Source organism: Erpetoichthys calabaricus, chromosome 1 (genome assembly GCF_900747795.2).
Source record: "Erpetoichthys calabaricus chromosome 1, fErpCal1.3, whole genome shotgun sequence".
In the NCBI taxonomy this organism is placed as follows: Eukaryota; Metazoa; Chordata; class Cladistia; order Polypteriformes; family Polypteridae; genus Erpetoichthys; species Erpetoichthys calabaricus.
In genome coordinates, this window is record NC_041394.2 from 88,313,371 (window position 1) to 88,327,514 (window position 14,144).

The 14,144-nt window shown below is 35.5% G+C and overlaps 1 protein-coding gene across 1 annotated transcript in view; it reads right to left on the minus strand.

The window, feature by feature from the left end:
* LOC114646201 (RAS guanyl-releasing protein 2) overlaps positions 1-14,144 on the minus strand; it is a 220,414-nt gene that overhangs the window by 111,248 nt on the left and 95,022 nt on the right. The window contains exons 2-6 of the mRNA XM_051921194.1: positions 11,830-11,994; positions 5,755-5,849; positions 4,394-4,401; positions 3,460-3,516; positions 474-605 (exon numbers count right to left, since the gene is read on the minus strand). Coding sequence (XP_051777154.1) covers positions 474-605; positions 3,460-3,516; positions 4,394-4,401; positions 5,755-5,849; positions 11,830-11,899 — 362 coding nt within the window. The 5' untranslated portion in view covers positions 11,900-11,994. The remainder of the gene's footprint in view (positions 1-473; positions 606-3,459; positions 3,517-4,393; positions 4,402-5,754; positions 5,850-11,829; positions 11,995-14,144) is intronic.

A 14,144-nucleotide genomic window follows, 5' to 3' on the forward strand; every position in this document is an offset into this window, starting at 1 on the left:
TTCAAATAAAGCAAAAACTACTTAGCAGTACTTGACTTGCTGGGCTTTGATTTTGTTACACCAGAGAAGTATAAATCAATATACATCACTGTAGAGAACACTGAAATAAGCAGAGAATTTTGCTGTGCAGACTGTGAGGGGGAGAGGAAAAATACCCGAGTTTGTGCTAACTTTATTCTGTTTCACCAGAACGATGGTTCTGAACAGTGTTAGTTATTACGCTTTTTCAAAGAAGTAAAAAAATAAAGTCCATTTACAATTTACATTTCAAATGTTCACATTACACCTAAAAACAATTAACACAAAAAGAATAAAGACAGAAATGTTGCCATTAGAAATAGATACCATTTTATCCCTTATAATTTTATAAAATATTATAAAAGGTTAAAAATAATTTTTCACAAGGGTGATACGCAATAATGCTCTTCATCAGAAACACCACATGACCATTATTCAACATCAAAACCACTTACACATTCTCTATGTCAATGAGACAGCTTTGGCGGACATTGCCTTTCTGGTTTATAAGATCCTTCAGCTCTTTGATCTGGTCTGCAAGTTCAGGATTCAAGTCAAACTCGGCAGGAAACTCAGCAATCCAATATCTTTAGATTAAAGAAAAGAAAAATATGGGAGAGGTGTATAAGTGTAAAGATACAGTAAATGAATTGGCACAGCACAATGTTAAGACTTATACTGCACCCAAAGTAATATTGAATAATTGAAATATACTATTTTAAGATTTAATTTTAAATTTAAACATCATTTACATTAGCCCTACTTAATAAAATAAAGGTATCTAATTTTAGTCATTATAGTCACACATAACCTATATTAATACTGTACTATATAAAAACCTATTTTATTCAGTATTGTATTAATTTAAAGATCAGCAATATGATGTACTAGTGTGAATCTGCGCCTTAAATCTCCAAGACACTATGTTTCAATACAGGCATATTCACTGTATACTTACAGTAGTAACTGATATTTTTCCTATTGTATTTTTTTTTTTTTTTTTTGAGTTTTCTGATTTTTTTTTTCCTCCAGTAATGTGTGTGCTCTCTAAATTGTCTCAGTTCCATAAATGGAGTTGTGGGTGCATGAGAGTGGCTGGTGATGGGCAAATAAAACACCAATTACCTGGTGCTGCAGGAAAGACTACAGTTCCATGAAATGCTGAATGCTTAAATATTTCTTCAACGTATAACCTACTAATTTAGGCTAATTTTCAAAAATATGGTGACAGCACATGGAATATTAATGCACATTTGACTGCCACCAAAATACAGGTAACTACACTGCTCAAAAAAAAATTTTATTTAAATTTAAGGGAACAGTAAACTCACATATCAGATCTCGATGAACAAAATATTCAAGTGAAAAATCGTTACTGAGTAAAACTGTGTAAGTCGTTGAGAACAAAATGATGTAACAGCGGTCAATGGAAACCAAAGTCACCAACCTATTGACGGCTGGATTCAACATCACACCGTAAATCTAAGTCAAAAACTGAAATCATAGGCTGATCCAACTTGCGTGAATTTCACCACAGCAACTCATAATATGGCTAAGTAGTGTGTATGGTCCCAATGCGCCTGTATGCACCCCCAACAACATCTGGGCATGCTTCTGGTGGATTTCCTCTCAGACCTGGATCAGGCCATCAGTGAGTTCCTGGACAGTCTGTGGCACTACTTGGCAGCATCGGATGCACCAATACATAATGTCACAGAGGTTCTCAGTTGGATTCAGGTCTGGAGTATGTGCAGGCTCGTCAATGGCATCAATGCTTTTGTCATCCAGGAACTGCCTATACACTCTGACCACATGAAGTTGGGCATTGTCCTGCATCAGGAGGAACCCAGGGTCCACTGCACCAGCATATGGTCAGACAATGGCTCTGAGGATTTCATCCCAGTACCTAACAGCAGTCAGAGTATCACTGCCTAACACACGGAGGGCATGTGCACCAAAGCAGGTGAAGTTGATTCACAATCACTTATGCTTCCTAACTAGACAGACTGATATCCCTGAAGCTTAACTGATTTGGTGTTAGACTGCAATGATTAAGTGCTCCCTTAATTTTTTTCAGCAGTGTTTATTTAGATTATCCATTATATTAAAATTGAATTCAGGTTTCCCCGCTTTGCAAATCTAATCTGTTCCTGAAAAAAAATGAATGTGAAACATGAACACACGTTTTCCATTAATTTAAATGGAAAATCTGACAGAATTAATTAGCAACATCATGTATCTAAACAAACAATATCTCTTTATTTAGTAGGCAAATTGGTTGTCCTCTGTTGTCCCTTGGTGAAATTAATATGTTTGTAAAAGGTGGGGGATCTAATGTGTGAGATGATCATATGATCATCTCCTCATATGGCGCTGTTGATTGCTGAGGCAACTCGCAGCAACCTGCTTGTGCGCCACACAACTGTAACTCACAAGTCGTTGAGAAACACTCCTCTGTTACTTAAATTTTTGCATTCAAAGCAATGTCTTTTCAAAAATTTTTTGTACTTTTCCAACTTTTTTTTTGAGCTGTCACTGACATCCAGCACTGCTTCGTTCCACAGGCTACAGCATTTGGAATGACTGGTTGTGATAATCAAAAAAAAAAATCAAAAGTAAAATTAACTATCATGTAATGCCATAAAACAGTACACATCTCCAGTACAGCTCTAACAGCATTGTAAAATTTAATATGATATACACCTGAGTGAAAACAGTGTGCACTTGCAATGCAAACTGGGGAGTGGGCATAGATAGTGTAGCCACACAATCATCTCCTCAATTGTGAAATAGAATGCTTACCCCTTCAAGGCATTTAAGACAGAAATTCTGCATAGGTTGGTAACTCTACTGCAATTACAAGAATTTAAACAGTAACAAGTGATACTACTTCAATACTGGAAAGTGTAGTTAATATACAAACAATTCAGATGCCTTGTGAAATGAAAAAGGGTAGTAAAAAGCTTTCTTTCTATGCAAGAAAATTTGATCAGTGGTGGAAGTAATACACATAATTATAAATTTTCAGTGGGGCAGTAAAATTCTGTTTCATAATACCTATAAACCCCAGAAAAATAAACAATATCAGACAATATTAAAAACAGCAAAAATCACAATAAATCTATTCTCATATACAGTATGACAACTATTACAAAGCTATACAAAGCATAGCATAATATTCATAAAGACACATAGACCACTTGGAGGTCAGTGGTGGCTAGATTTTATCCAAGAATAGGTACTATACAGTCATACACACAAACAAAATAACACAATTATAAATATTGAAAAAATATTAATTTAATGCACATTTTCATATAATTAACCTACTCAGTTTTTAAAATTATCATAGGTTAACCACATTAATAGTAATTCAATTTCTTATACTTGTTTTCACTTTCTAATCAGAGTCACACACAGTAGAATGTGTTACATAATTACCCAACAAGGCTACATATCCTTGCTCGAAGCCCAGGTACTTCTTCATTTTCTTGAAACCTGCCAGCCATTAAGGAACACTAATGTCTGAAAGAATTTTGGTTACATGCTACATTGAAAATTAAAAAGCAGACTATAAAGAAGACTACAAAACATAATTCTCAAAACAATAACTATTATTATTTAAAAAGCACACTTAATTTTAAATAAGGTTAACTTTAACATACCATACCATTTAACTTGTTTAAATTTGGAATTAACCATTACATTGCAGGTTACTTCTATGTAAGAACATGTATGCTGGCAGTCATTGCTCCCCCACAGCTCTTCGTGTCTGAGTGGGTTTTACTCCAGATATTCAGTTTTTCCTCTCAAATTCCCAAAGATGTATGTTTTTAGGCTGATCTGTGATTACAAATTGTGAAACATGCAAGTATAGCTATGGGTCGGGATATGATTGAGGCTTGTGATGGACTGGTACCTATCCAGGACTGTTTCCTTGCCTTGCACTTAAGTGTTTCTTGGAAAGGATCCAACCCCACACAACCCAGAACTGGATTAAAATGGTCAGTAATGTTGGTCCTCCTACATCTCTTGCCCAGTACTACTAAATTAAAAGCACAGCAAAATCATATTCCTCCCAGTAAATATTATTTCATTTAACATGAAATAAGACATTATTGAATGTGTAATTGCAGTTATTTACTAGTTATTTGAAAACAATATTTAGAGTATAAGAATAGTATCTTGCTCTTATTGAAGTAAAATATAGTAATTGTCTCTGCTCCTGCATAAACAATTAAGGGCTGGAAGTGTAAGAGCCAATCATAGAAAGCTAATGTTTAATGTTAAATTCATAAAGTGTTTGCTTACTTTCTGTAAAATGTCAGATTCTCATAGTTACTAGGACCCCCTGTAAGTTAACATAAGATAGAACTTTATTAGCTATATCTGAAGAACAAAGAAAACAGACCTGTTTAAAATTCATCCTGGCATCAATTCTAGCCAAGTTCACTAGAAGCCCTTTTAAGACTATAAGCACACCAAGATACAACACCATAATGGTATTCAACACTCTTCAAACCCTTTGGAGCAATGCTATTTTTGTTATTCAAATATTCAAACATGTGCAATATAATTTTGGTTTAAAGAGTGTTTTTTTTGTGATTATGCTGTCCCTGCTGTGAGCAATGCAAGTTGCCATGGTAGTCTACCACACTAAAGTATTCTAATGATTAATGTGACCGTGTGTTTAAGAACTACTTAATGTCTAACATGATCTATGCTTAAATAGAGCAAAGTCATGAAAAATGCAAGGACCAAAAAGAAACTTCTATAGAAATAGGAACTCGTACAGGTACAAGAAGAGTTCTTCTTAAACATGGTGAATGGATCGTCTACTGTGGGCACTAAATTTGGCCAATTCAATGGTTACACAGGAAAACAAACTCTTTGAGGGTCACCAAGGTTAAAGCTGAGGGGAATGCCATAAAGGATAAGCAGAAGGCTGGCACTGTTCCACCAAAATAAAGATGTAAGCTGATAAGACCAGAACAGGACTGCAGAATAGGGTTGCCAATTATAGTCAACAGGGAACCTGAATGAAAATATGGATAACTTTATGTACAAAGATGAGTTTAGGATACATTCTATTTAGTGGCAAAAAGATAACAACATGGCATAGTAAGTTTACATTTTGCAGGGCAGACCTGACCATAGGAGTGATTCTGAATAAGGCACTTGGTAAAAGCAAAAAGAGCAGAACCCTGTCAAAAAGTCTAGATTTGAAGACAAGATTTAGGGAACTAGAGTGGGCAGGGAGATGAAAGTGTTAGGTGTGTACTTTTATATCACTTGAGAAGGACAAGTGTTTATCCAGCGACAAAAAAAAATGTTAAGATAGATCCAACAAAGAAGTAAGAGACTTCTCTGATTTGCTGTTCATTTCCTTTTATTAACTCCCCTCTCCCCAACCATTCCGGAACCCCAACCACCCATGTTTAGATCTAATAAACTTCTATTTATCAGTAGGAGCACTAATTCATTTGCTTAAAACCACAGAAGGTACTTTGTACAGTATAATAAATATAGTACTGACATAAAAATGCAGAAGTACTCATTGTTGCTAATTCATATGAATTAACATTTTCACTGTATATTTTACCTTTGATTTGCTATTCAATACCAGGATTGGTTAAGAATCACCAAATGTACAATGATACACAAATAAACTAGCAGAAAACAGTACACACTGCATAAATCAAAAACATTTAAAACAAAGAAAGGATATTTGTTGACTAATTTCTTTGCCAGCTCTGTGGATGGAATGTACCAGGGATGCATCATCAAGAACATGCGAACAAGAATCTTGTCTTTGAGAGTCCCTGTATCATCTATCAAAGACAAAAACATTTTCACATATTACTATTTTAAAAAGTAAAAGATATCAATATTTTACCTTTACAGCTAACCAATTAGTATCATCAGACAGGATTTATAATTGGCAATAAAGACTGCTAAAATTTTACATAATATATATGTTCCTACCTGGACTCAAAACAGTATATTTAGATGTTACAAGCAACGCAATGAATGCTAATATCTGTTGTTAGAGTTAACAGTTATTATGATCAACAATGCCACTGCATAGTACTAACTAACTAACTACATGTACTTATTGTTAAAAAAAATCCTACAGTTTGTTTCAGTTTTGAAATTTGTGCCCCTGACTTAAACATTTTAAAATTAAACCAACTGTATTAAGGGTAAATAACATAACAATGACTTTATAAAAAATGTATATATTTCCTTAAATCTTTTCCTGGAATTCAGGTCAGGTCAGGTCAGGTCAGGTCAGGTCAAGTCAGGTCGGGGAGCATGCACTGGTACAACGGCGTCCCACACACCCCACACAACGAAACAGTTGGCAACCCCCCAGGCATATATGCGGTCCAGTACCACCCTCCAGACATTACCATCTATCTGCCGCAGCCAGGTGTTACGAGTGTCCCTTTAGCCTAATCCAGCCAGTTGGGTCCTCAACAATGAGGATCCTGACAGCTGGATCATCCTTAGGGAATCGCATGACATGGCGGTAGCACCATAACTGACACTCCCTCACAATTGAGGTAATGTGGTTTATTCTGACTCCTCTGGGAAAAACGCAGAAGTTCTGCCTCCACTCTGCACAGCACTCACAGTACCAGTGTACGGCCCAGCAAGGATATCTAGCAACTTCAGGGGGACTCCGTGAAGTCTCAGGATATCCCCCAGGGCATTTCAACTGAGTTGAACGCTTTACGAAAATTGACAAAAGGCTGCGAAAATCTGACGATATTCACATTTGTGTTCAATGAGAGCCCTTAGTGCCAGGCTACGGTCAATGGTAGTCTTCTTAGGCATAAAGCCAGACTGCTCTGGTCGATGGTAGGTGAGCAAATGATCATGGAATTCAGGCAGAAAAAATAATAACATTTTATTTTATGCCAGACATTTTAAAAAATGCCAGAGTTTAATTTTATAAACATATGCCATTCAGTAATCCAGTAACTTTTCTTACCACTTCTGGTACCATTTTCAGACATTAAACTTAATAGACAAATAATTTTATTGTAAATTGCTGGGAGCAACTGGAAAAGAAAAAAATAATTTTCCAGTAACATACAAAATAAATCCAAATTAAAAGTTTATTATACGATTTCCACATCTTATTTCCACATATGGTATTAAATGACTTTAATGTCATTCCTAATCATAATAATGCCTGGCATACCTTAAATTATAGGAAGACTTCAACTTACAACATTCATCATGCATTTTTTGTGACATTATCCCACCAATAATTTTCTTTCTTCCTAAAGATGTATGAAAAGATTTGGGGTTTGGACACATTGTTGTAGCTCCTGGGACAAATGTGCTTTTTTTCACTTATCAGTTGTAAACCAGCCGGGTGCGCCACAGAGACTCCAAACCCCAGACCCAATGATATCCCAACACAGTCACAGGATTAAAAAATGATTTTTTTAATCAACCAAGAACTTTGTATAATGAATCACAGCCAATTACCATACAAAAAATAAAACTCTATAATCTCCTTCCTCCTTTGGTTAAATGTTGCCTGCCGCCTTTAGACTCTGACTCCCAGAGGTAAGGCAATGGGACCCTTTTATACTGGACCCAGAGCGGCTTCTGGTGTCCTGGTATGACTTGTGGGGAGCACGTTTTGGGTAGTTTGAGAGCCAGGGTAGTCTTCCACCAATAGTGTCCTCTTATGGCACCTATGGACCCTGACAAAACAGCTTTTCCTGACTCCAGCTCCCATGATGGCTGCAAGTGTCCAAGCTAGGATGCATCCTGAGGACCACTGCCACTTAATGTATGGGGGATGGAACTGCTCCTGGCCTCCAGTTTCTAATGTCCCATCCTCTGGCACCTTTGATAGGAGGTTATGCTGTCATCCAGCCGGGATTCCCTTCTGTCCACCATGGCACTCACACAGTATATACCATCCCTAAGATTACTATTCTCACTATTTTTATAGGTATATAGGGTCATTACTTTCAAGTTTAGAGTGCAGGCAGTGGACTTTTGGCAGTAATTTCTAACTCTATAGACACTAGGGTATCTGCTTGCTCATAATGTAGCAACTGTCAATATTTATGTCAGGGGAAATGCAGAAATCACTAAGCCCTGTGCTATGGCAAGGCAGTTGTTTTGTAGTTGTTAAGGCTTTGGACTTCAACCCCTGAGGCTGTGGGTTCAAATCCTGTTACTGACACTGTGTGACCATGAGTAAGTCATTTCACTTGCCTGTGTTCCAATTGGAAAACCAAAACCAAAAAAAAAAATGTGTCAATCACATGGGTCAGTTAAAAATATTACAAAATAATCTTTTGACATCTGCTCAAGCACGCCTATGTACATTGGTGACCGTTTCAAAAAATATCACACAAAGTCAGTCAGTCATTACCCAACCCACTATATCCTAACACAGGGTCACGGGAGTCTGCTGGAGCCAATCCCAGCCAACACAGGACGCAAGGCAGGAACAAATCCCGGGCAGGGCGCCAACCCACCACAAGACACACACACACACCCACACACCAAGCACACACTAGTGACAATTTAGGACCGCCAATGCACCTAACCTGCATGCCTTTGGACTGTGGGAGGAAACCGGAACACCCGGAGGAAACCCACGCAGACACGGGGTCTACGCAGGGAGGACCCGGGAAGCAAACCCAGGTCTCCTTACAGAGAGGCAGCAGTGCTACCACTGCGCCACCGTGCCACCCTATCACACAAAGTACGTATTTTAAATTTGCATCAGTATAGCAATGTACAGAAAGGAGCTTAGCAGGCTACTGTGTTTCTTGTCCTTCCACATAATTGCAATCACTTTGTCGTTTGCCAGCTAATTCATCTTGATGCGTTAACATAACAGTAATCACCAGGCATATCACTATGGTTTTCCAATTAAGTAAAGTCTCAATCAGTTCAAGTGAATAGAAATTGTCCACTGCTATACAGTCACTTTGTGCAAAGGGTCCACCAGTGACAGCACATATGAAGTAGCAATACTTCTTACTTGGCCCATCTACAAGACGTAAAGACTGGAAGAAAAACAACAGGCGTGATAATCTGATTCACAGAATCATGGATTTATTTATAATTCTGCATGCAGGACTGAGACACTGGACAGAATTCTGGTGAAGCATCAAGTGTCTAACTCTCAATAGAGCATTTCCCTTTTAACATGCTTTTACCATCACAAGATTCCATGGTGGCAGTATTTTAACAAAATTTGTTACATGCTGGACAAACAGGCCTGCAGGATCTGCTGAATTCCCCTTACTCATGTTACTTGTCTGTAAAGTCAGTAGAGTTCTTTTCATTTGTTGACTCAAAGGACAGTGTTTGTGTGTGCTGTGCCTGTTTTTATAGAATCAGCTAGTAAGTACAATTTATAATGGATTAGCTAATACGCAAAATTTATAATGGATTAACAGTTTTAAGATTTGGATTGATTTATACTAAAATTGAGATTAAAGCTTCAATATTTCAACACTTCCCCCCTTTAATCCATCTTAATACTTTAAATCGGATCATTACACGTTAACCCAATTCTAACTCTGGCTTAACTGTATTTACATAGAATTCCAACAGAGTCACGCTTTGAGTTAATGCCAAGGAGGTTAAACAAATCTTTCACTGCAAAAAATAGCCTTTTAATAACATTTAAATAAACGTTAGAGTTACAAGTTGTAACTACTTTTAAAAATGAATCACAACATAAGTACAATCACACATTTTGATCCTAAAGTGCATGTATATGGACATTAAGAAGTGGGACTAGACTGAACAAAAACTGTGTTTTATGTTTTCACAAATAATTTTTATCTGGTTATGTAAAACATTTTGAAGTAGTTCTGGAAAATACAGACAAGACCTAAGTATTTGGACAGTGACACAATTTTCAAAATGTTGGCTCTGTATACACAACCACAATGTATTTGAAAAAAAGCAACCAATATGTGATTAAAGTACAGACTTTCAGCTTTAATTCCAGGGGTTTAATAAAAATATTGTATGAGTTACTTAGAAAAGAGAGACATTTTTATACATGGTCCTCCTGTTTTCGGACATTTATGATGTTTTCTTATGTTTATGAAAATTGTATCACTGTCCAAATAATACCTACTGTAGCCTAATTTTTTCTGTCTTTCCTGTACTGCTCAATTTGAAAGAGAATTGACTTTAAAATAATATCCATCATTACTCCTTTTAGTATTCTTACATAAGTTCACTACTGGGGAAGTGTCTTTTTTCCTCACCAGACAATAGTAGCAAAATTTTATCACTAACAAAGGGAAAAAACCGACCAACTATCCAATGTGCAACATGAGCAAAACTTCAGTGAAAAAGTGTATGTACATTCTTTGTACCTTTTAAAAATAACATTTAACCCAGTGTGGCCACTTGAGTTTGGGAGGATTTTAATTAAGTGATCAATTAAATGATCTCCATGGGTCCTTTTAAGAATACATACTGGGGAGATTAATAAATGTACTTGCCTATTCTTTAACATGAAAAAGTGAAATATTGAAACTATATGGACAACGATACTATGCTTAAACAAAAAATTACTTAATTAGGAGCTGATTACTGTACAGTATTGCCTCCTCGTGTAATGAAAAGTTGATTAGCTCTCCGCAGATTACTGCTTAGTTTCAAAGCAAAGGACTATATTTGGCACTTATTCCTGTTGTTGTTTTCATCTTCTTTCAGGACTATATTAACTTGACACTTATTCTGGTTTTCATCTTCTTTCTTAATCTGATCTTGTTTTAACCACACTTGGAAGAAAAAGGGGTGAGGTAAAGCTCAGTTTTATGTATAACTCTAAAAATATTATTTAATTAAGAGCAATTTACTGTTGTGCAAAAGATACTGTAAATTAAAATAGCTGGGTGTTATGTTCATTGGCAACTGTGAACTGGCACTATATAAATGAGTGTGGATATATAATTGTGTCTTGTAATTACTGAGGACTCTTGTCTGAGATTGATTCCTGCTTTGCACCCAAGACTGCACAAATAAATGGCAACTTACCACAACCTAATATTGAAATAAGGAAACGGAATGAATTTATTATCATTAAAGATAGAGTACAGAGTTACAGTTTTATTCAGTAATTACTGTCACATGCACAGATTATATAACAACTGCTGCAGGCAGAACCTCTGAAGGAACAATTTTTGAGTTGTTAGATTATTTTATTTTCCTGAAAATTCTACAGCCACCTTTTGCATTAAACACTATCCATGGAAGTGGGGCATGCTTTAACAACAAAGCTTAGAAATTGAGTTTATAATCAGGTTACATTTCAGCAATTTTCTACAGCTTCAAATCTACAGCACTATCACTTTTTTCTTATGGCGTTATCCTTTCTAGATGTTCCGCATCACAATATGCTGTAGTCTTATACTCTCTTGAAGAGCCACTGCACGAGTCACCTGCCATCTTCAAACCCGCACCCCATTGCAAAAGTCCCTATATGTTTTTCATTTAGTATGAATTGAGGAAGGTACTGCTGAATATATTTTTTTTGGTTATTTATTGAGTAGAAAAATGAAATGCCCCTTTATGAAACCTTCAAAAGATAAGGTGCCTTACAAAATTTAGTTCTAATAATATACAAAATTACATTTTACGCTGTGGCTGTTTTTACCTTTTTATAAGTAGATAAACAATGTGGAAAGAAAAGGCCTATCACTAATGCATGTCTTGCAAATTTTCCATTAATTAATATTATAATCAACATTATTTAATACAAAATAAATAGGTTATTTTTGATCTGTTTAAGTCACTTACCAAAGGCATCAATGCAGGCTTGTATCAGCTCATCGATGGTGGCAGGCTTTTCTAGAGAAACAGAACCCATAATGTTCCTTTCTCCTTTTCTTCTTCAAATTTTGCTCTTTCCTCTACAACCTTCTCTAGTTTAACATTTATAAAGCAGGGCTGTCACCAATTAGACTGAAAAAGAAAACATTGTTTAAATTTATTTTAATCTAATTCTAATGCAAGCAAAATTGGCTCATTTTTCAAATGAAAGAAATACTTAAAAAGGTTTGAATTAAAGTGTTATGAACCTAAACAGAAGAGATAGGTTTATCTATATTTGTGCATATATGCATAGAAGGATTGTTAGTAAGAAAAGTAAACCCAAACCACTTGTATTACTTCCTCAGATTTTGCCTGTTCAAAGAACCCAGCATTTGTGAGGTATTCTCCTAAAAATCTACATAGAAAACAATCATTGCAAAGCCTGTTCATCTAATTAAAATTAGAAAGGCAGAAGCAACACAATACCCAGATGGACGTTTCTTATAAAGACAGTGTTTAAAATACTTATTACTTAATTTGAAAGACTACATTTCTCCTAATTTCAAAAAGAAACAATAGTACTAGGGTGTTGTACCGTGTTAGCCATTATGAATGTAGAGAAAAGCCAAGCAAAATGACACCTTTTATTGGCTAACTAAAAAGATTACAATATGCAAACTTTCAAAGGGGCCTGAGTTGCCTCGAAAGCTTGCATATTGTAATCTATTTAGTTAGCCAATAAAAGGTGTCATTTTGCTTGGCTTTTCTCTACAGAAAGAAACAGTAAATTTGAAACGAGCCTTAATTTGTTTTGTAAACAACATTTTATAAATTTTAAAGGGAACAGGTGAACGATAAAATGAGAAAAATGTAAACATAAAAAGGAAAGTCTACAACCCTCTATCACTCCCCATCGCTCTCAATTTCACAACTCAAGGTTAAAGAAAGATCTACAGAGAGATGTTGCTTGTTCTGAGGACAGACCTTAATTTTAGGTAAAAAAGACACCACTGAAAACTTTCAGGAATGGCTGTTAAAAAAAGGAAAATTGACTCCCCAAAACGATCAGAATATACAAATACCTAAAACAGCCTACCATGAAAAAGGAAACGTATGCACACAAAAGCTAAGAGCATTTTTGAAAAACTGAGATGTCTGAGAACACTATTTCTGCACAAACCCCGATCGTACTTCAACTACCTTAAAATCTAAAGTGCACATTAATTTTGAAAAATGAAGCAATTAAAAAATTAGTAAAGAAGTAATTATTTTGCTAAAGTTTGAAGAAGCCACTGCCAATGAAGTTTATATTTATTATGGGCTGTGCATTGATTAACTAGCTGCAACTGGGTCTAAAGGAACGATGTCTGGTTTTAGAAAACAAATTATAATATATGATTAACATAAATTTACTAAAGCTCTGTGCATGGGGTGACATGTTGTGATGCAATACTAGATTTTAACAACTCAATTGTCATATATTTATTTGTTTAGTCTTGTTCTACTGTATATATTAAAACGCTGTTGTTTTTAATCCATTCATTTATCATCAGAGAAGCCCTTCTAGAAAACTTTTTCACACTGTCTGTCTAGATCAGTTGCAATCTTACCATTTTCATTACAGACATACATTTTAAACTTTACAGGAATGTTTAAAGCTTACCATTAAAAATTATACAAAATTCTGCTCCAAAAAAAAAAAAAAAAAAATTAAACCATCAGGCTAGGACTCTTTCACACACTGCATATAGTTAATCCTCCATTATTCGTATCCTTTATTAATTACCTAGAAGTTACTAAAATGATGTAGTAGGGCTGGGCAGTATGACCAAAATTCTATATCACTGTATTTTTCAAAATTATACCAGTTTCACGGTATTCAACAGTATTTTTTTCCCCATACATGAGTGGATGTTAACCACATTTTCCACTGCAATCACTGCAGTAGACTGGCTAAGAATAACCTATTCCACTGTCATGGGAATTGTACATTGTACAAAAAAAATGTTAATGTGCACACAAGTATTATTATAGTTTTCAAGGGGGTGATACTAATGAAGAGAAGGAATCACATTGCATGACAGTTGCAGTCAAAATATAGAATCTTTTTATTGAACAAATTTTGCAAACAACTTAAACTATAATTTTGACAACATATTTTTAACCATCCAAAGAGGCATTTAGACTTAGTAAAATATTCAGAGGCGCTTGTCAAAAGTTGTATTGCACTGAACATGTCTTAGAAAAGGAATAAAGAGTAAATATTTTTTGTAAACCAACTACACTTTCTGTTAATGTTA